At 43.9% G+C, this 21,887-nt stretch overlaps 12 protein-coding genes across 12 annotated transcripts; 4 read left to right on the top strand and 8 right to left on the bottom strand.

Moving 5' to 3' along the window:
* Positions 1-29: 29 nt before the first annotated feature.
* SAMD00019534_022150 (hypothetical protein) lies at positions 30-4,060 on the top strand (the record flags this gene model as incomplete). Its single annotated transcript, XM_012901513.1, has 3 exons — positions 30-216; positions 313-555; positions 657-4,060. 3 exons carry the CDS (start codon positions 30-32, stop codon positions 4,058-4,060), a joined length of 3,834 nt encoding a protein of 1,277 aa, XP_012756967.1.
* A 91-nt stretch (positions 4,061-4,151) lies between these two features.
* On the bottom strand, positions 4,152-5,837 carry SAMD00019534_022160 (hypothetical protein; the record flags this gene model as incomplete). The annotated part of the gene is made up of 3 exons (XM_012901514.1): positions 4,152-4,759; positions 4,822-5,470; positions 5,580-5,837. 3 exons carry the CDS (start codon positions 5,835-5,837, stop codon positions 4,152-4,154), a joined length of 1,515 nt encoding a protein of 504 aa, XP_012756968.1.
* A 759-nt stretch (positions 5,838-6,596) lies between these two features.
* SAMD00019534_022170 (hypothetical protein) lies at positions 6,597-7,471 on the bottom strand (the record flags this gene model as incomplete). Its single annotated transcript, XM_012901515.1, has 3 exons — positions 6,597-6,648; positions 6,758-7,337; positions 7,408-7,471. 3 exons carry the CDS (start codon positions 7,469-7,471, stop codon positions 6,597-6,599), a joined length of 696 nt encoding a protein of 231 aa, XP_012756969.1.
* A 420-nt stretch (positions 7,472-7,891) lies between these two features.
* On the bottom strand, positions 7,892-9,303 carry SAMD00019534_022180 (hypothetical protein; the record flags this gene model as incomplete). Its single annotated transcript, XM_012901516.1, has 2 exons — positions 7,892-8,264; positions 8,330-9,303. 2 exons carry the CDS (start codon positions 9,301-9,303, stop codon positions 7,892-7,894), a joined length of 1,347 nt encoding a protein of 448 aa, XP_012756970.1.
* A 589-nt stretch (positions 9,304-9,892) lies between these two features.
* Positions 9,893-10,295, top strand: SAMD00019534_022190 (hypothetical protein; the record flags this gene model as incomplete). Its single annotated transcript, XM_012901517.1, has 2 exons — positions 9,893-9,991; positions 10,053-10,295. 2 exons carry the CDS (start codon positions 9,893-9,895, stop codon positions 10,293-10,295), a joined length of 342 nt encoding a protein of 113 aa, XP_012756971.1.
* A 144-nt stretch (positions 10,296-10,439) lies between these two features.
* SAMD00019534_022200 (hypothetical protein) lies at positions 10,440-11,382 on the bottom strand (the record flags this gene model as incomplete). Its single annotated transcript, XM_012901518.1, has 3 exons — positions 10,440-10,583; positions 10,776-10,904; positions 11,365-11,382. The coding sequence occupies 3 exons, from the start codon at positions 11,380-11,382 to the stop codon at positions 10,440-10,442; spliced, it is 291 nt and encodes a 96-aa protein (XP_012756972.1).
* A 113-nt stretch (positions 11,383-11,495) lies between these two features.
* Positions 11,496-13,374, top strand: SAMD00019534_022210 (hypothetical protein; the record flags this gene model as incomplete). Its single annotated transcript, XM_012901519.1, has 4 exons — positions 11,496-11,818; positions 11,898-12,563; positions 12,626-12,945; positions 13,013-13,374. Coding segments are annotated over 4 exons (1,671 nt in total), but the record flags the coding sequence as incomplete, so codon positions are not given.
* Positions 13,375-13,410: 36 nt separating this feature from the next.
* On the bottom strand, positions 13,411-14,524 carry SAMD00019534_022220 (hypothetical protein; the record flags this gene model as incomplete). Its single annotated transcript, XM_012901520.1, has 2 exons — positions 13,411-14,071; positions 14,145-14,524. 2 exons carry the CDS (start codon positions 14,522-14,524, stop codon positions 13,411-13,413), a joined length of 1,041 nt encoding a protein of 346 aa, XP_012756974.1.
* Positions 14,525-15,009: 485 nt separating this feature from the next.
* SAMD00019534_022230 (hypothetical protein) lies at positions 15,010-16,704 on the bottom strand (the record flags this gene model as incomplete). The annotated part of the gene is made up of 4 exons (XM_012901521.1): positions 15,010-16,078; positions 16,147-16,268; positions 16,336-16,455; positions 16,516-16,704. 4 exons carry the CDS (start codon positions 16,702-16,704, stop codon positions 15,010-15,012), a joined length of 1,500 nt encoding a protein of 499 aa, XP_012756975.1.
* Positions 16,705-16,922: 218 nt separating this feature from the next.
* On the bottom strand, positions 16,923-17,072 carry SAMD00019534_022240 (hypothetical protein; the record flags this gene model as incomplete). The annotated part of the gene is made up of 1 exon (XM_012901522.1): positions 16,923-17,072. A coding segment is annotated over one exon (150 nt), but the record flags the coding sequence as incomplete, so codon positions are not given.
* Positions 17,073-18,124: 1,052 nt separating this feature from the next.
* On the top strand, positions 18,125-19,245 carry SAMD00019534_022250 (hypothetical protein; the record flags this gene model as incomplete). Its single annotated transcript, XM_012901523.1, has 3 exons — positions 18,125-18,289; positions 18,350-18,481; positions 18,574-19,245. Coding segments are annotated over 3 exons (969 nt in total), but the record flags the coding sequence as incomplete, so codon positions are not given.
* A 379-nt stretch (positions 19,246-19,624) lies between these two features.
* Positions 19,625-21,652, bottom strand: SAMD00019534_022260 (hypothetical protein; the record flags this gene model as incomplete). The annotated part of the gene is made up of 2 exons (XM_012901524.1): positions 19,625-21,362; positions 21,450-21,652. The coding sequence occupies 2 exons, from the start codon at positions 21,650-21,652 to the stop codon at positions 19,625-19,627; spliced, it is 1,941 nt and encodes a 646-aa protein (XP_012756978.1).
* Between the last annotated feature and the right edge of the window lie 235 nt (positions 21,653-21,887).

Raw genomic sequence — 21,887 nt, forward strand, 5'->3', positions numbered from 1 at the left:
AAAGATAGAAGTTATAATAAGTGAACAGAATGGATAATACAACCAAACAAACTGAGGATGCGGTTTTTGACCCTTCACAAGCTGGTGATGCTCAACAGGATCAACCAGAACCCGCAGCAGCATCTGGCTCCACCTCCTCACTCATGCCAGATGGTTCAGCTGCAGCTGGCGATCAAACTGAAGAGGAAATTGAAGGAACACAAGCACTTCCAGATGGTATGTGACACGTTCACTCAATCAATCATTCACTCATTCACTCATTCAATCAATCAATCAATCACTGTCAATCAATCAATCAATCAATCAATATAGCTGCTTATCAAGAGCACAAGATAAGGATCAAGACACCAGTGGACCTTGGAGAGATTGAGGTTCATGTCAATGATGCTGACCTCATTCAGGACATCATCAAGTATCTTCAAGAGATCACCGAGACCTGTTTGCTCACCAACTACAACCTTCAGATTCGTGGTACCAACATCATACTCAACGAGTTCAACGAGATCAAGGCATACCCAGAGATCAAGACTGGTGTAATCATTGACATGGTGCCAGGTAAGTTCGATGAGTGGTGGGGTAGAGGTGGAGTTTTCATGAATGAGTTTAGATTGCGAATCGAGTTCTCACTCATACACTCAATCAATCCAATCAATCAGCTGAATACAATGAAAGATCAGCCAAACTCCATATCAAACGTTTGAAGGATATACTAAAGAATGGAGAGTCTGAGCTCAATCCAAAGAATCCATCTTTGTTCTCTTCATACAGCTACACAACGGACAATCCCCCAATTCCAGAGCGTGTCAGAGGCGAGCAGACAGAGTCAGAGCAACAGGATGGCGAGCAACAGACAGCAGAGAATGGCGAGCATCAAGCAGCAGGTGGAGCAGGACCAGTTCCAGAATTAATACCAGCAACAGGCGATAAAAAGATCACCAAGAACCCAAAGAAGCAAACCTTGACCAGCAAGACCAACAAGAAGTCAAAGTCCACAGTGTCCGAGACTGATGCCAAGCGTCGCCTTGAGATTGCCACGGTCGACCCAGCCACCAAGTCCACTCTGTCCGACTTCTACCCCACCAACTACAAGAAGCACATCTCGTGCGTTCGCCGCATCGACATGTCCGGCTGGAACCCCGTGCCCGGCTACCGCGCCATGTGCGGCGACCTCTTCTACCTGGAGGTCGAGTGCTACGACCCCAACGAGACGCTCTACATCACGGCCAACGTCAAGGGATTCTACGTGAACCAGTCCAAGATGACCGCGTTCAACCCACGCATCTCTGAGCGCTTCATGAACAAGAATGCGCCCGCCGTGCACCACAACCTCTACTCGCTGCTCTGCCAGATCAGCAACAAGTTCAACAGCATGCTCAAGTCCGTGCTGAACAACATCGCCAAGCACCATCAGTTTGAGATGGTGGCCAACTACGTACCCACCAACACGTGGATCATGCGTCCAGAGCGCAACATGCACCACGACCTGTCGATGGCCAACGAGACCAACCTGCTGGTGATCGACACAGAGATGCGTGGCCAGCCACGCGACTGGAACGAGGAGCTGCAGAGCCTTCGCGAGCTGCCCCGTTCCACACCCCAGGAGCGCATCCTGCGTGACCGCGCCTTCTACCGCGTCAACTGCGACTTTGTCGATGCCGCCATCCGCGGCGCCAAGGTTGTCGTCGGCAAGTCGGTCCCACCCATCAACCCAACCGAGGAGGAGAGAATGCACATGTTTGTCTACAACAACATCTTCTTCTCATTCGCTCTGGACACTCGCAACTTCTACTCAAGCTGCGGTGGCGATCGTGGCGCACGCGCTGCCGCCAACAACGACCTCAAGGGTGTGAAGCTGTTCAACTTGGTCGACGTCGATGGCATCTCCACAATCTGCACGGCCATCATTGATTACCGTGGCCACAGAATCCTCGCCCAGTCATTGGTGCCAGGCATCCTTTCCAACGAGAAGGCTTCAGTGGTTCACTATGGTTCCATGGACGACGGCAAGACGATCAAGGCCGACCCAGAGTTCCATGAGCGTCTCCAAAAGGTGGCCCAGATGCTACATTTGGCTGACCGCGAGATCACTCCAATCGACGGCGCGTCCGTCGGCATCTGCATGTCCTACGAGACCAAGGGCATCATTGGCATGGACGGCCGTCGCTACGTGCTTGACATCCTGCGCGCAACACCCCGCGATCCAAACTACCCCGAGGAGAAGGATCAGCTGTGTCTGTTGCGTCCCGAGCTGATTGCTAACTACTCAGAGTATGTTCGCATGGAGTGGGAGGCTGCCCGCGACAAACAGAGAAAGGACGCTGAGCAAGCCAAGACCACCCAGACAGAGAACAAGGCCAATGGCACTGAAGCCAACACACCTTTGGAGCGTGAGGCTAATGCCGTCAAGCCAGAGGAGGCTGTCTCTGTCCCCGAGGAGCCACCTCACATCCTGTTCAACGCCAACCTGTACTCCAAGGTGATGAGCCATCAAACCATGTGGGTTGTCGACAACTTGAAGGTGTTGGACCTAGCCAAGGAGCAGAAGGAGCATTACGAGAAGCTGGAGGAGCAGAGAATCAAGGACGAGCAGGAGCTCAAGAAGGCTGGCGACTTCCTCAAGGAGAAGGTCATTGCCCATCTGTTGGAGGACTTCAAGATGTTCAACGCCACACCATTCGATGGCCAGACTCTCACTCAAGTCATGCACGCACGTGGAATCAACATGCGTTACCTTGGTCTTATTGCCACACAGGCTGATACCGCCCGCATCCAGTTTGCCAAGGCACTATGCATCAATGAGATGGTGGCCAGAGCCACCAAGCACATCTTCAACGATGTCCTGCGCAGCACACCCCAGACCGAGCTGTCGTCGGCAATTTGCCACTTCCTCAACTGCTTCCTCGGCACCAAGATCTCTGGCCAGTCAACCACCACATTGGCCAAGACATCCAGCATCACAATCGACTCGCTCTGGGAGCAGATCGAGTTGGCCATCGAGAGAAAGTTCAACTACAAGGTTGCCATTCGCTCGGCCGACATGGACTCCCGTGTCAGCATCCTGAGATCCATCTGTCTCAAGACTGGTCTGCAGATCGTGGCCAGAGACTACAACTTCCAGGTCGACGAGCCATTCACCGTGGACGATATTGTCGAGGTGACCTGCGTTGTGAAGCACCTCAACCCAAGAAGCACAGACGTCATTGACATTTTGGAGAGCGGCAAGGCACTGTTGTCCAAGCGCGACTATGACCAGGCCTACAGATACCTCACCGAAGCCATGGTACTGTGCACTCAGATTCACGGACCAATCCACACCGACACTGCCAACTGCTACAGCAACCTGGCCATGGCCGCTTTCTACAGAGGCGACTTGGGCGAGGCCATCGAGCACCAAAGGAACGCACTGGTCATCACCGAGAAGGTGCTGGGAATTGACCACCACGACACCATACACGCATACACCAACCTGGCGCTGTTCTGCCAGCGTGCCAACTGCTTCACCGAGTCGATTGGCTATCTGAAGCATGTTCTCTATCTGACCGACCTGCTCGGCGACATGTACAACCCAGAGCGCTCCTCGATCTACACGACGATCGCCATCGTCCTGCAAGACCTCAAGGAGTACGAGCTGGCCATCAAGTTCCTGGAGAAGTCCATCCATCATCACAAGGAGCTGTTTGGCACCGACCACGTCGTGAGCATCACCTGCTTCACATCGATTGCCTCAATGTACTCGGACAAGCTGGACAACCACTCTGAGGCCGAACGCTACCAGAAGAAGGCCACCGCCATTCTGCAACGTTATTTCGGAGAGGAGCATCCACGCACCAGAGAGTCCAAGCAAGCCGAGATGGAGTATCAGTTCAGAGCCAAGGAGGAGCGATCAAAGAACAAGACCGACATCCAACTACAGAACACCAAGCGCCCCAACAACGAGCTCCCCAAGGGTAACCCCAAGGATGCGCCCAACAGTGGTGCCGACGTCGACGAGCTCCTCAAGTACGTCGATCCAAAGAAGGACAAGAAGAACAAGGCCAAGAAGGACAAGAAGAAATTATAATACATTGATAGATAGTTAGATAGATTACAACTTAACGCGTTAGTGTTATTATTATGATTGACATGATGCATGGATGGACGGTAGCTGGCTATTATTGAGTCTGAGGCTGAGTGATCTTAAACACCTTGAAGTCAAAGTTGTCTGGTGCGCGCCTGGCAACATCGACCATGATTGCCTTCTTCTTCTCATTGCTGCGCTCGCTGGACAACTCGTATAGCGAGCAGATGTTGAAGATAAGTGTCTCGTCAATTGACTTATCCTTCTCCTTCTGCATCAGCTGCTCCATGGTGGCGACGGCGCCACTCAGATCACAAGTATAGAGCATTGCAATACATTTGTTGTTGGCTGCCACGACATTGTTTGGCTCCAACTTTAGGATGCGGTCAAAACACTCGATTGCTCGTGGATACTGATCGCTGGCCACAGCTAGCAGTCCCTTGTTCATCCATGACACCATGGAGATATCGGGCTCGGGTATCAATCTGTCGGCAATCTTAAACACTGCCTCGCCATTGGCTATGTTGCCCATCTGTAGATGAATGCGTCCTAGAGCTGAAAGAGTCCAGTAGTCTGCCTGTTGGCGATGGATAAGATCCTCCAGGATCTTGATGGCCAGAAGGAAGTCCTTATTCTTCTGGATGATGATAAATGTTACAATTGAGAATACTATCCTGCGTTCTCTCATCTTCCATATTGATACTATTATGATTGATGGAGTTAGTAAGTGAGTGAATGAGCGACTGTATGATCAGATCACTTACTGGCATTGGAGTCATTGTCACCTGATGCATTGTTCTCGAATATCTCCTCAGCTGGAACGTTGAGATTGAGGTTGTTGATGCTTGGTGGAGATGATGAGGCTGGGTTGAGGGGTGGTGATGACGTCGGTGTCAACAGAGATGTCGTGGCATTGGCTGTTGTGGCTGCATTCGTCATGGAGTCCAATTGTGACAGGTATACCTGTTGTGTCTCGATCGATGGTACAGTACTATCAGCAGACTGAACAGCCTTATGGTGTTTCTGTTGTTGTTGTTGCTGCTGTTGTTGTTGCTGTTGTAGCTCCAAGTTCAATATCTCTCGCTTGCAAATGGCCAACAGAGCGTAGAGTGCATCCAACTGGTACTTCTCGACGCCAAGCAGGAATGCCAACTCGGCCTTTATGATACGCAGTGAGAATGGTACCATTGTACCCTTGCGATTGGGGAACAACTGTGGATAGGCTTCAAAGCAGTTGACCAGATCACGAATGTCTCCAATACCCTGTATCTCATCATAAGCTGCCTTATAGTTCTTCATCTTGGTATGTGAGATGATACGACACAGCTTATACTGCAATATTGATTGAGGGTTGTTTGAGCTTGCAATGCACATGTCTGCCACCTTGAACACATTGTTCCAGTTGCCTACTTTCTGTTCGTGTGTGATTGATGGATTGGAATAGTTCCAGTGATTGATTGATTGATTGAGTGTGATGGAGTTAGCAACTGATTGAGTGATTGATTGATTGACTGACACTCACCATTAACTTGCGAAGGGTTGGTTCGTCACCTGCGAGTCCACCTTGTGCTGCAGTGGACTGTGATGATACACCTCCGGTGTATTGGGTGGATGGACTGATGGCAGGTCCTCCGCCTCCAAGAGGTGAGTTCATGATATCTATTGGTGCAGACTGTTGTTGATGTGATGTCAAGGGTGTGCTCAATGGGTGAATAGGTCGAGGCTGTTGTTGTTGTTGTGGCTGTGAAGGCTGCATTAAAGGGTTGCCATGAGTGCTCATTTGATTGTATGAATGTGATCTTGGTAGAGTACCACCTGTATTGGTTGATGATGCTGCTGATTGATTGATTGCTGGTGAGGTTGGTGCTGATGTATGAGTGAATCCTTGTTGAGGCTGTGGTGATGTTCCAAGACCCAATGATTGATTAGATGGTTGTGCTGCACCAAACACATTAGGTCTATTATTGATGTTATTATTATTGTTGTTGTTGCTCATGATGTAGTATCTGTATGAAAGTATTACATGAACATGCAAATGAATGAATGTATCTTCAAACAGGTCCACTCTTCATTCTTTGATCATTTCACACACAAAGATTCTGAAACACACAATCAAACAGATATATTATCTGATCAGAGTATTGTTATACAATGACTACAGGTACAACTACTGTTAAATGGTCACAAAGAGTGTCACAATCACTTGCTCATTGCTCAATTGAGGTAGGTTCCCTCCCATCACTCAAACACTCAATCACTCGCTCAATCACTCACTGACCCATTCAATCAATCAGTCAGCAGCATATGCAGCATGTGTGATCAAGAACATTGATGATATACAACATAATGTATGCAATGTAGAGTTCCAACGATTCAAACAATGTATTGCCAAGCATGCACATCGATAGATATATGAATCAGACATTCAGGTCAGACTTGCGATGAATGATGAAGTCGCGTACATAGATGGGTTTACCACTTGGAGTGACTTCAAGTCCTCTCAGTCACCAACAATGTTGTGGTGTGCTTCAGGTAGTACTCATATCATTGGGGCGAGGAAGAGTTGGAATGTACAAGTTGGATGTGTCTCACTATAACAGGTGATGGGATGTTCAGCGAAGAGCAAAGTTAGTTAGATCAATCAACTCAATCAATCAATCGAATAAACTATTGGACCGATCAATCAAAGTTCGAACTTACAATATCATTGACAATGGAAGGTCCTTGCCAAACTGTACGAGACACTCCTTGACGGCCAGCTTCCTCAACACTTTGTCCATCTTCAACAGATAGCTATTCTTGAACTCAATGTCGAATGCAGCAGTGCCAATGATGTAAAAGTCCCTTGTCTTGCCATTGTACAATGATATCGATGACTTGACCAAGTTGTCGTTGGCCTCCAACAACAATGCCTCATGACTAATCTTCACACTAAGATTATTATCATGGAATGACTTCAACTCTTGAATGACCTCTTGCAACAGGTATGATTGGAACAGTACCTCATTCTCAAACTTGAACTCTGGCGGCACGACCTTCTCTGCGATCTGCAGTATCATCTCTGGCACTTGGTAGTGGGATGTGTAGCCACCTGAACGATGGAACAGCAGGGCCAACTTGTCCTCCTCGTACTTGAACACGATAGACTCGACAGTCTTGACATTGGTGAAACACTTGTCCAACATATCAACCTTCATAATGAACCTTACTTGTTCCTTCAAGTAAAAGTCACTAAAGAATGTCTTCTTGATATTGACATCAAGGAATAGTACTTGTGATGCTTTGAATGGTGTATCCTATTTGTTAGATGATGATTGAATGGCCTTGATGTTGTGTTGGCATGTACATACCATCAAAGGCATACATATGGAGACCATCATTGGTTATCTCAATGGTGATGAACTCAATAAACATACTCAAACACTTGAATATACATGAGATTGCCTTGCTCTTGTCTTGATCCCTGATGTACCCATTCATTCATTCGTTCATTCAATCAATCAATCATTACAACTCATTAATATCAACTCAATCTCATACTCATACTCAGTTTGTTATATTATACATACGTTATAGCTTTGAACAACATTATGAATGATGTATAAGTAAGTACTTGTATTGTATTATACTTTACAACCATGTATACATGGAGAATGGACAATGGATAATGGACATGGGTGGTGGTCCAGACTTGTCCAAGTTGGACTTCACACACAAACACCAAGATCAGAACAAGGATGTGAGTGACTTCCAAGATTAAGATTGCCCAAGTGGTATCCAAGTGTCTCGCGTAACACGTGAAGGGAGGATGTAGTAGCCATTCAAAGATTGATGTCAACCATTTCCAGATGTTGGTGGATGTTGTGATGATGATGATGAAGATGATATGATGGATGAAATCATTTCCAGCTCTCTTCGCTTCCTCTCCTTCCACTGCTGTTGTTGTTGTTGTTGATCACTGGACAATGAACTTGAAACAACATTATTGATTCGTTTGAGTTCAGTAAGTGATATAACTACATTGCCACCAACATGTGATTGATTGTGAATGTTGGCCAATGTCTGTGACTGACTTTGACTTGTTGTTTGAGATTGAGATAACTTGATTGACTCTGACGACTCATTGGTCAACTTGCTTGTGACATCATATGCAAGCTTTGTTTGATTGGCACTGAACTGACATGCTCTTGCATAATCTATCGCTCGCCTAAGTTGGGGAGTACTCGATGGTCAGTGCATGGATCACTCTGAGATTGAGGATTGATTACTTACATGTCACCTGATCTAACTTCCCTCTCGCACGTCTGTACGAGACTGGATATTCGATGCTTTGATTGAGTTGACTGTGCCATTACACTCCAGAGCATGACGACCAACTTGCGTGCGTTGATCGTCCCAACTCCCCATTGTACAAGTCGTTGTTCAATGCGTACTGGGTCCATGTGAATGCGACACAGCATCGACAAAAGGGTGTCACCAACCATTTGTAGCCACCATTCTTCAACATCCAATGATAATATAGGTTTGAGCATTATATATATTAATGGTCTCATTCTACTATAATTGATATCTTTGAGTCTTTGACTGGTAGTCAATGATTTGCGATAAATGAATGGTGGTGTACCAGCAAGCAATGTATCGATTGTAGTCTTTACTCGCCAATGATGTCGTTTGATCTCCTTTGCCAGTGTCTTTGGTACCTTGTGCGTGGTGCTTGTCAACACAAGCTTCCCAGTGGACCTCATCATCTTTGCTCGACACTGCTCAATCATTGTCAACTCTAATTGTTGTGGCCGTTGTTGCTGAGTCGGAGTCGGTGTCGCAGTTAGCTTTGGTTGATTGAACAATGACATCAACTTCTGTACAACTGAGTGCGCGGTCTTGTTGGTGTTGGCAATGTTGACAACACCACCAGCTGGTGATGCTGATGTTGTTGTTGTTGACAACACTGTTGATGGAGTATCTGGTGAGTTCAATAGATGTGATCTCTTGCACTTGACTCCATATCTACACTTTTGAAACTTCCTAAACAAGAAGCATATCTCTCTTCCATTTACATCATACTCTATTATCTTCTCCTTCTCCTTCTCCTTTTCTTGTTGTTGTTGTATGGGTTGAGGTTGAGTATGTGTTTGAGGACTTGGAAGTGGAAGAGGGAGATTTGATTTCTTTGCTTGTTGCTGTTGCTGTATTTGATGTTTCTTCTTCTTCTTGCGTTTGTTAGCTCCACCTGTCTCTGACTCCATGTTGTTGTCGAGAGAGCATCAGTATTTGTGTTTGTTCACGACAAACACGACAATGAAAGAATGAATCTTGACACAAGTTTGAAAATTTGAAGTCAAGGTTGCTCCCGCCCAATTAATCAGTTGTTTATTACCATGAACTACAAGATACAGATAAAAGAGTAATGAGTAGTAATAATAATATGTTTGTATTCACAGGTGGATCAACAGCATCTACATCAAGTAATAGTAATAATAATAATAGTAGTAATATAAAGTTCAAACCATCAATCAAAGTACCAATCAGTTTGATTGGAGCTGATCATGTAGATCTTCATCTGTTACCTTGTGCCATCGGTCACAATGGACATGCTAAAGTGACCAGTTACTTCCATCATACTCCATCATCAAAGGGTAATCACTCAATCAACAAGATCAATCAACACGATCAATCATACTGACTGATGATGATGTTGTTTGAATAGATGCCAATATACTTGAGAGTACAATTAGAGGAATCAAGTTGACTGGTACATCGGTGTCAGTACCAAAGGGATATAGAGGAGTTGTATATAGAGCTGAGGATCAATGTCCAACAAAGTGGTCGGCATTAATGAAGTTTGGTTCATTCTATTATTGGAACAGGGAGAAGACACCCTCGCAGCAGGACCCTCCTCAACAGGCACTGAAATGGCTTGGTCTAGCACAAAGGGTAAGTTCATCGGTCCAACCTTGCCATGTCCATCAACTCACACTACCTTCATCATTCACAGTTACACAGTCCAATCAATCGCGAGATGATGGAGTTGGAGAAGAACAAGATGCAACAAGATATTGATCAAACAAAGTCATCCAATGATGTAGTGGATGCCGCACAGACATCTGCAACATCTTTGACAACAGGCCAGTCCAATGATGATGATGTTACTGGCAACAATGAAGCCGAATCACTCGATGAGGAACTAAAGGATGATAGACCTCTGAAGAAATTAAAGATGGATCCTGATGTTGTATAAAGGGCAATCTAAACTCTAAACTTCACCTGTAGTCGTCGTAATAGTAATAGAGTCGTAGTCATCGTCGTCGTTTATATTGGAGGCTGGTTTATTAGACACACACACAGGAGTTGTTTGTTTCGCGCTATTTGAGGGATGATCAATTTAAGCGTTCAACTCACGGAGACGACGGATGGTCGATCTGACGGTGGCACCGGCAGCAGTGCTCATGGTCCAAGCACCACCGGCCAAAGTCTTTCTGCAACCACTGCAGGTCCAGATACCAACGGAGGCTCTTCTAACAGCATCCTATAAATTGATTGAGCGAGCGAGAGTGCATGCATGTATTAGAATCCAATCATTCAATCCTGTTGTGTAGTTGTGTCTCCTGTCATCGCATCGCAGTCGTGATCGATCCTGTTGTTTGATCGCTGACTAGTCTGTTGTATCTACACTGTCGACAGCTGCATGATTGATGAATGATCAAATGTGATCGCATACCTTTCCACAGAAGGAGCAAGTGTAGGTGGCATGCTGGGTAATCTCCATCTTCTTGACTTGCTTTCTCAAGGAAGCACCGTATCTCGTACCGTACTTTCCGACGATTCCGACTTTCTTGGTTCTCTTGGCCTGTTATGTTAAGTTATCGATTATTGATTTGATATGACATCATCATTCGAGTCGTTGTTGATTGTGGATAGATGAAGGATTGATGTAAGGAACTGATCTGTCATGAGGATTGACGATGAATCATCATATCATATAGTCTTCTCTTACCATTGTGAGTGATGTGTGTGTTTACAAAGAGGTCTAAATGCACTAAAACGACAAGTCAATGACATAGCACCATTGTATCCTGTGTCCAGTCCAAGAAGCAGACGCGAGAGAGTGGATGTGTTTGAAATCAATAAAAAAAAAATGAAAATTAATCACTTTGATAATCCTTATGAAGTTCGAAACCATGTTGATCCTAGAAAGTGTTGTCGATTGAATGACAAAGAGGTGAGTGTGGAAAGAGATGGATCATTGGTGGTTATGACTTAAAGGTGTGATGTCGACTACTTCACACACATAATTAGTGGCTACCTACATCTCTCTCCTTTGTCATTGTTACCACCTTTGACTACAAGGAAGCTTGTTGTTGAGCTTTAAGTTAACTTAAGTAACAATATTGATTGATTGATTAAATATTATTTATTATAATAAAGTAGAAGGAGAAGAATGATTTTGGATACTCAATATATCCCTGTAAATACAACTACATCAACATCATCTACAACAAATACAACAAGTACAACAATCAATGATAAAAGTGATGTTGAACATAGTAATGATGATGTAGTAACTGTACCAAAGATGTCACCTCCTATTACACAATCTATTCAACAACAACATGATCAACATGATGATGATCTAGATGATCATCAAAGAATGATAAGCTTTGAGAAACAAGAGTTAAAGGAATCATTAGAACTGCGATCCAAAGCTGCCATTAGGCTACTTGAACAAAAGTCACGTCTAAAGGTATCAGAAGCTTGTCAAGAGTATGTATCCTTCACTCAATCAATCAATCAATCAATCAAAAACATGGGAATTAATTAATCAACAAAATGACAATGACAGATTGTATAATTATATTAGTAGTATTGAAGAACCTTTGGCAACTGATTCACAGAGCAATCCATATCGTAAACAGTTCAATGCCAATAAGGTGGTGGATAAGAATCAACAGAGATATATTGATGAGATGATGTCAAGACAGGTATATAATGAGATTGTTGCTTATGGATTGGGCGAATCAAGATTGGACTCTGTATTGGTTGGCATCAAAAAGTCATGTGGAGTCAACGACACTGATCGTCTAAACTATGGCACACTATTCCAAGACATCGCCGTCAATGTTCTAAGATTAATATCATCATACATGACAAGTGATCATGCTCACAATATTCAACATGTTCAAGGTCAACAACATGGTAATCAACATGGTCAAAGTCAACAAGATATATTACAACAAAAGGAGTCGATTAGTAGTATTATGACCAACATTAGTTCAAGTAGTACTAATGGTAGTAGTACTCAGGAGACAGTTCCACAGAGACTATGCGATGCAAGGACAATGGAGATTATATCAAAGTTGTTAAAGACCAAGATTGATGCATACAACTCAAGACCATTACTCGCACATCAACTTGCAGAACTACGAAGTGTCTGGTCCAACACCTCCATACAATCATGTTTCAAACTCAACAAAGCAAGGTTACCCAAGTCCTACCAAATAGCCATTGAGTAAGTTACTATAATTGATCGATCGATTGATTGAATGATCATGTGACTAACAAGTTGGACAGCAAGTACTCAGTGATGGATAGAGTGTTTGGAATTGAACCGAGGAAGTTGGATGATAGTGAAATATTACAATTGATTGATTATCCATTGAGCAAGATACCAGAGTATTTAATATCAAATGATATACGTATAACAGATGTATCCGATATCATTGTGGAGAAGATGGATCAACATTGGATGAAAGTATTCTGTGATGTCAAGGTATTCATATGGTGTTGCTCATTGGCAACATTCGACGAGACTGTAGTCACTCCAGTCTTCATCCCAGCATCAGCCGCAACTCCAACTCAACATCGTCGAGTACTACATCGATCAGTCAGTGGTAAGTATCCAGTCATTCAATCAAACAATCAATCATATTAATTAATCAATCAAACGATACTATTTAGGATACTTCTTCAATCATCACGAGTCCGATTATAAGCCATCAAAGGTTAATAGTTTGTCACAGAGTATCCAGGTGTTTAGGACATTGTCTAAACATACAAGTTCACCAGCTATTATATTCTTTACAGAGAAGGAGAGATTCGCAGAGAAGTTGAGGAATGGTGCAAACTTTAAACAACACTTCTCAGATTATAATGGTGGAAACAAGGATATTGCAGCCATTGTCGACTTTGTCAAGAAGCAATTCAATCCTCCACAAGACTCCTACCAAGCCACATTCCACCTCTCAAACTTTGATGGTAAAGACGACTGCAAGGTCATCACTACCGTGTTGCTAAACATTGCCACACAGAATGTAGTCGATGTTCTAATGTAACTTAACTTTAATAAAATCAATCAATTAGCCAACAACATTGTAATATATCAGTGTGCTGGATGGACATGATCCAGCACCTTCAGATGGAATGAATAGTGTAGTTAGGACGACAAGTTTGTTGGAGTTGGGCAGTGTAATGAGTGTAAAGTGCGGGTTGGCCCAAGCTGTGGCCTCACATGGTGTGCGCACGGCCAGCACATCAGCGTTGAACGTCTGGCGATCGTAAAGGAACACTTGCCAATGTGCAAAGTCGATGTGACTGTTACCAGTGTTTGATGGGTTGCCCTCGATTATTGCAAAGTCGTAGCCCTTGAATTGAATTGCATCCCTGCCACCAATATTGCCAGGATTGGAACTCTCCTGATCAAGCCAGTACAGGACCGAATCCTCCAGGTGCGGGTAGTATGTGTTGGGGTTACGCATCCAGTTGATATCGTTCACATTGAGATTTGTGATACTGAATGATGATTGGCGATCTGCTTCACCACCATAGTGATTGCCGACAATGATCGTCGAGTCATAGATGTTTCCATTGTTCACCGTTGCTGTGAATATATTTGGAGTTCCAATTGACTTTCCAGCTTCAACCCATGAGGGTGGCGGGATGTCCACCCAACTACTTGAGTGATCAGACAACAAATCACTCAAACTTGAGTAATATCTAATCCTTATGTGATTGCCAGTGCTGGATATGATTGATTGATTTAGTGAGTAATCAGGTGTCTGGAGTAGTTCCGGTGTGAGTGATTGAGTGATACCTGTATGTTTGTTCCCATGCCATTAGGTAGGTGTCGTTGTCTACACGATATACAGTGGCTTGGCTACTTCCAAATTCGAGAACAGATGTCTGTTGCCAATGAATGAGGTCGTTGGACTTGGAAATACCAACGATGAAGTTCCCGTTGTAAGGATAATGATAGACTCCAATATAAAAGTAACTCTCTATCTGAATGATCTTGGCACATTGCATTTCATTACCATATGTATCTTGTAGATTGTAAATGGCATTGCTCTCCACTGTTACATTTGTGATCAACTCCACCAACTCTGCTCGTACTTGATCCTCACTCTGAGCTGTAGCCAGTGAGGCAGCCACCAACACCAACAACAGTGGCAACGTCAACAACTTGGTAACCATTATTATTACAACTTTAGTATTCACTGTATGATTAGGAATAAGATGGATGGTGAGTGAGTGACAAGATAAGATGGTTATTACCCATCATAATCAAAAATAAAATATCTGGATCTGGATATTTGGACTTTGATTGGTGTAGACCTCGAGGACTGATCATGGTTTATTACATCTTGGAATCTGGATTGAAGGGCGCAAGACGATGATGGCCACACACTTGTCCTGTAGGCAAGACCACTACTTGGAGTCGGATCCTTCTTTAGAAGGATCACTCAAAGAAAAGAGGCGCCATGTTTACGCCACTCCCGATGGATGGATGGTCTCAATGCTACGGTCGGTCTGACAGGTGGTTGCTGCTGATGCTGGTACCGCCCAATACTGCTGATGTCGCTGCGCTACTTCTTCTGTGCCGCGGAGGTGGAGTGTGTTTGGCACAACTAACAATCATGAAGTGTTGTTGTTCTATTCATTCTTTCATTCATTGATATCTACAGTACTTTTTTCTTTGATCTTGTGTCCAGCTCGTCATCCCTACTCTTCCTCTTGTGACTGACCAGGTCCTCTACCTCCTCTCCCGAGGAGGAATGATCGACGTCCTCTTCTGATGGCTCATCGTCGTCTTCGTCATCAACATCAATCTCATGGTTGTCTTCTTGGCCAGGCTGAACACCTTGACTCCTCAGGGCGCGGTAGTGCTCCACCAGTTTGTCCTCCTCCGAGTTATCCATTTCAAGATCCTCCTCCACCTCTTCATCCTCGGCAATGGCTTCCTCATCGTCCTCCACACTGGAGGATGACTCGTAGTCATGGTCATCTTCATCAATCGGTTGTTTTGGTTGTTGTTGCTTTACGGTCTTGCCAGATGTAGACGCCGTTGGTGCTTCATACTGGTCATCGCTGGACTCTTCGTCGTCCTCTTCGACAACATCATCATCATCATCGTCAACATCGTCTGGTTGGACACTGATGCCATTCACTCGGCTTGGTGGCACAATGTCCTCACTCTGGTCGTCACTATCGTCGTCTTCATCTTGGCTGTCATCATAGTCTTGGGCAACCGGTTGTCTATTGCTCTGTGGTATTCTCAGGCCAGATGTGCTGCCGTGGCTCTGCTCCTCCGGCTCATTGACCTCGTCGTCGTCACTGATGTCACTACTACTGCTACTGACGCTCACACTGGCATCGTCTTCGGATTCGTCCGAGTCGCTAACATCATCATCTTCTTCGACCACTTGTTGTTGTTGTTGCTGTCTCATAAGAGGCTGCTTGTGACCACCATTCTCGATTCCATTCGTCGTTGTCTCATCATCATCGTCCAACTCTTCTTCCTCCTCATCAGACACATCGCTACTACTACTACTATTGCTGCTTGCGTCGTCATCTTCCTCAACTCCTTGATCTGCAAGTATTTGTTTTGTTATAGCTTCCTGGTCGTCCTCTACACCATCTTCTTGGCCTTCTTCTTCGTCCTCTTCTTCTTCACTGTCATCTTCGTCTTCTTCTTCATCTCCATCGTCGTCATCGTCGTCATCATCTCCATCCATTTCCTTTCCTTGTCTTTTGAGTTGTGTTGGGGAAATGATGTTAGTAAGTCGATGACATTGACTGAATGATCGATCACATACTTATCATAACCATCGAGTACAATCAATGACTTGATCATTGAGAATAGGTTCTTTGAATAGTCGGGTAGAAGAGTGACGGGACATCCAAACAGGTCAAGGTAATGTAGTGATTGTAGGTTGCACTATGAGTTGTCGAGGTTAGAGATAGTGTCACCACTTGACAAGTGCCATCATTAGGCATGAACATACCAATGGTGCCAAATCCTCAATAGTCTTTATCTGATTTCCGCTCAGACTCAATGATCCAAGCTTTGCAAAGTGTTCAAGTACATTCAATCCTCCAGATATTCGGTTATCATTCAATTCCAACTATGAGCCAGTGAGTTAGTAAGTGAATACATGTGTAATCAATCAATCAATCAAACATACCTTCTTTAGTTTTGGCAGTACGGGAAGTGTCTCTATCGTCTGCAGACTACAGTTATTTAGTGAGAGTATCTCCAACTCTGTAAACTCTCTAAGATCTGATAGTTTCTGAACACGCCGTTGGTCGAGTACCAACTGCTTGACCTCCTTTGGGTCTTTATCTCCAATATTGTTCAATATCACCACATCCATGTAAATATGTGAGTATTGTTATATGTATCTCTCTTGATTGATTGATTGATTATAATGTATCTTCGACTTTTACTACTATTATTACTACTATTTCTCTCTCTCTTTCTCTCTAATATTATGACAGTTATGGACAGACAGAACAGACAATAGTTATTGTTATATAAATCAACTACTTTACTTTTGAAACAAACCTGAAGCGAACAAACAAACAAACATCACGTACTGCGAGGGATGCAGTTCACAAATTGATTGAGGAGGTCGTGTTGGTGGTGGTGGGTGGATGAGCGGATGAATGAGTGCGGGGGTGGTGCTTGATGAATTCCTTCACCGACACAAAATAAAATCAAATGGATGTGGTTGGTTGTGTGTCACCGAGAGGAGTGAGTGACTCGGACTATTGTATCTCTCTGCTATGTCCTGTGGTATTAGCTAGCTACATTGTCTACACTACATTCAATTTGTTACTATTGCTACAGCTGACCGTTGTAAAGACCATATCAATCATTTGAAGCAATCAATCAACAACATTATAATACTACTTAATGTTATAAATATCTGTTCAAGATCTTATCAGTTTGTGACTTTGATGGTATTGGGAGCTTTAATAAAATATATAAGGTAAATAAATAAAGAAAAAAAATCAAATAGAAAGAGATAAAGAAGAGATAAATGGGGTGTATGTACTTGTATTGAATGAATGGCAACCAACACAACAACACCATGGTCGAAGCAAGCTCATCATCATCAACAACAAACACACTTTTTTTTCCAATTCCTTGAAGGGTAGACACCAATCTCAGTGTTTCAATCAATCATGTTGTACTATCTATTCTTTGGAAAAGGAATCCATTGTTGAGACAACTGGTATAGACATACAGATATAGATATGCAGATGGACATGTCCAACTGATATCTCTCTAACAAACTTGACCATGTTTAACAGATAGACAACTGTCTGTCCATCTTCACATTCGTTGCAACCCTCTTTGCAAACGCTCAAGGCTTCTTCGCTTCCTTGGAAAGGGTGTTGCTTTTATTGGTGTTGGCTTTCTTGTGAATCCTCAACACACCCAACTGAATAATGCCCCCTCCACACACTTTCAATTCAATTTAACTTTGAACCCGATCCATATGCAGCACAGCAAGAATAAAGATGGTGTCTGTGTTTTAGTTGGCAACATCCATCATCTTGATGAATGAGGTCAAGGGTTGTGAAGGTGGTGAGGTGCCTACCTAGGTAGGTAGCAAGCCCCAACAACAAGTTAATAATGATAACAATGATGATTCATTCATTCAATGATTCATCCTGTTTAACAACCTTTATCACTCTCTCTCTCTCTTGTGTTATTCAATAGTTTAATATATACACATTATACATTACTTACAAATAAAAATACTTAATACTTAATAGTAATATAGGATGTTGAGTAGTTCCTCCTCCACAACTACTACTTCACAATATAATAATAACAACAATATGGCTGGATGTAGTATTATATCAAGTGCATCCGTAAAGAGGATAATGAGAGAAATACGTGAGATGAAGGAGACCCAATCTCCAGACTACACAGCCTATCCTTTGGATGTATGTTCATTCAATCAATCTTTCAATCATCATCTAACTTATGTGACAAATGATGTGTAGGACAACTTATTCGAATGGCATTTCACATTGAGAGGTGCAAATGGAACTGACTTTGAAGGTGGAATATATCATGGCAAGATAATACTGCCATCAGACTATCCTCTAAAGCCTCCCAATATACTATTCCTTACAGTAAGCAAACAAGCAAGCGAGATACTCAACTCCCCAACATTCGTTCATCATACTAATCACTCAATCAATCATATGATACTTGCACTACATAGCCAAATGGAAGATTCGAAGTTGGTGTAAAGATATGTTTATCTATATCTGCTCATCATCCAGAGTCTTGGTTGCCATCTTGGAGTATACGAACTGCATTGGTGGCATTGATTGTATTTATGGGCACTGATGGAAAGGGCTCTGTTGGTGCACTGGACTATCCACCCGAACTAAGGAAGTCACTGGCAACCAGCAGCCTCGATTGGAAGTGCAACAAATGTGGATCACATAACGCCCATTCACTTCCACCACTTCCAGACAAGCCCATTCCCTCAAGCGACGACAACAATACATCATCATCTTTGGCGCCAGATACATCAGAAGAGATGACAACATTGTCATCCAAACTAAACGATACATCATCTTCATCATCATCCTCACCTTCATCATCTTGTATAAACATCAAACAAACTCAACTGGAAACAACAATTACAACAACTACGGCACTTACTACGACACCAACAACAACAACTACAACAGCAATAGTCAATGGCACTACACTTGTACCTATGAAGGTATCAAACGAACTTGTGTCCATCTCAAAACAACCGATCATGACGACGACAATCACGACTGATAGAGTCCGAATCAAACCATCAACGACGCGCATTGATCGATACATTGCAGTCGTGTTCATCTTACTGATGGCACTCATCTTCAAACGGCTATTCTATTGATGAATACCATGAATGATTAGATGGATAAATAGATAGATAGATAGACAGGCCAATATGGATGGACGACGACCCCTTGTTTGCTCGAGCAAAGAGTGGACCGTCCATCTTGTATATATATAAACAATACAATCCAATCAATCTGACATTGGATGTTCAATGTCAAGACAACACGAATAGACACTGCGCAGTTGTTGCCAATATGATTATTATGGGCAGTTTATTGGAATGGATGGAGGAGTTGCGTTAATAATGGTCTAGACAATGGACGGGATTGGAAGTATTATTTGTTTGATTGATTGATGGATTGATTGATTGATTGATCATTTGGATTATGTATGTACACAAGAGAGCGCAGAGAGAGTGAGAGAGGAGATGATCAATAGAACATGCCAAACTCCATCGGGTTGATCTTGGACACGTCGGTCGATTGGTTGCCAGTAAAGTATTCGGTTGACGGTGGCAGCAACGATGAGATGGACAGGTCGGTGTTGTCCATTGATTTGTTGCGCTGGTTCAAAAAGTCGTTGATATCAAGCAGCGAGTTCTGGAGGTCCTTGGCCGGGGCACCGTCTGTCAGGTCGATTGGCTCGTCCTTGACTGTGTTGAATGTTTGTTGTTGCTGCTGTTGAAGTGGCTGTTGTTGTTGCATCTGCTGCTGCAGTGGCTGTTGGAAGTATTGCTGCTGCTGCAGATGTTGACCGGATGTATTGTTCTGTGTATCGATTACAGGGGGTGATTGATGATCTGATGTGTCACTGGATGTTGATGACACAAGGTGGTTGGTCTGTTGTTGCTGTTGCTGTTGTTGCATTGGCTGCTGTTGACTGTTCAACTGAGTGTACAACAGATTGGAGATCATATTGTTCTGTTGATTGAGTGACATCTGCTGTTGTTGTTGTTGTTGGAGTTGATTGAGTGACATCTGTTGCTGCATTTGTGGCTGCTGCTGTTGCTGTTGTTGCTGCTGCAGTAGTGATTGCAACAAGGCCACTTGAGACTGGCTTGCATTGGCACCCGACATGTCTGGCTTGGACACCAACTGCTGGATCAACGACAACAAGTTATTGTTATCCAGGCTGTTGTTGCCTTGGAATGGTTGTTGTTGTTGGGGTTGCTGTTGATATTGCATTGGCTTCTGTTGTGCAGGCTGCTGCTGTTGTTGGATTGGCTGCTGCTGGGGTGGCTTTTGTTGCTGTTGCTGAGCCGACTGAAGTATTTGCTGGATCTGATGTTGAAGTGGTTGTTGTGGGGATTGTTGTTGCTGTTGCTGATAGTTGTTGACCAACTGGTGTTGTGGAGATTGTTGAGGTGATTGTTGTTGCGGCTGCTGATGCATCGAAGGGGATTGGGGTGGCTGGAACTGATACTGTTGCTGCTGCTGCTGCTGTTGTGGAGCAGGGGGAGGAGCCATTGCGCCCAACTGCTGACCACCACCGCCGCCAAGCAGATCAGAGATGGTCTTATTGAGGGATGCAGTGGCCTGCGCCTGCTGGTAGGCCTGTTGCTGGGGCGTGGTGGGCTGGCCGTTGGGAGTGCCCTGGTTGCTGCCGCCGAGGATGGCCTTGGTCAGCTTGAGCACACGCTCCATGAGACTCTGGTGCGACTGCTGCAGGTTCTGGAAGGCGTACTGCAACTGTGAGTGCGAGTCCTGCAGCTGGCTGTGCGAGTACTTGAGGTCGTTGTAGTCGGTCTGCTGCTTGGTGTACTGGAAGACCAGCTGCTGCACCATCGGGTTGTTGGGGTCAAACTGCTCGCCATTGCTCAGCTTGACGTCGATTGGTGAGGTCGAGGCGTTGGGCAGGCCGCCACCCATGGGGTCGGGGGTCGACGCGATCACGCCGGGGTACGAGAAGCCCGAGTCGTCGTCGTCGTCCTCGTTGGACATGGTCAACGAGGTGGTGCGGTACTGATTAGGGTTGCTGTTATTGTTAACGGTCAGTCCACGTCTAACACTCTTTCTCCTCTTGATATTAATCATCAACTCTGGCTTATGCTTCCTAAAGTTATCATTGGCAAACTCAAATATCCTTGCCTGAGACTCTGACGACTCTTGTTCATCAGTCTGTGCAGTCTTCTCATCATCAACCTTATGGAATCCATAAATGTTAAGTTGTCTAAACATAACAATATTAGTCATTCATTCATTCGTTCACTTCATCTTCACCTCGTTCATTCAATCAATCAATCAATCAAATACATACCTGATGAAACTACAGAATTTACCAGTCTTGAAGTACTTTGGTAGAAGCTTTACTTCAAACTCTGCACAGTTGGTGATTACGATACTCTCACCAAGACGTCCCCATCTAATAAGTTGATTGTTCTCCAATGTATCCAACATTTGTACCAAACTCTTTATGAATGGTGCAATACCATCCCTTGCCAATGATGTTGATGTTGACATTCTTCTTATTTCTTCGTCTATAATATTAATTAAATAATAATAATAATAATATTAATATGTGTGTAATGTTAAATGAATGAGATGAGATGAGATAAATATAGTAGTATATATTTGGTAAAGGTTAATGTAATGTAAGTGTTGAGTGAGAAGTGTTGTTGGAGTTGTTTTGGGCTTTGTCTTTTGTGTCTCACGTGTTTCCCCAGAGTCACACACCAACAAAGTATCTTTGACCTGA

Source organism: Acytostelium subglobosum, assembly GCF_000787575.1.
Source record: "Acytostelium subglobosum LB1 DNA, scaffold: scaffold4, whole genome shotgun sequence".
NCBI lineage: Eukaryota > Evosea > Eumycetozoa > Acytosteliales > Acytosteliaceae > Acytostelium > Acytostelium subglobosum.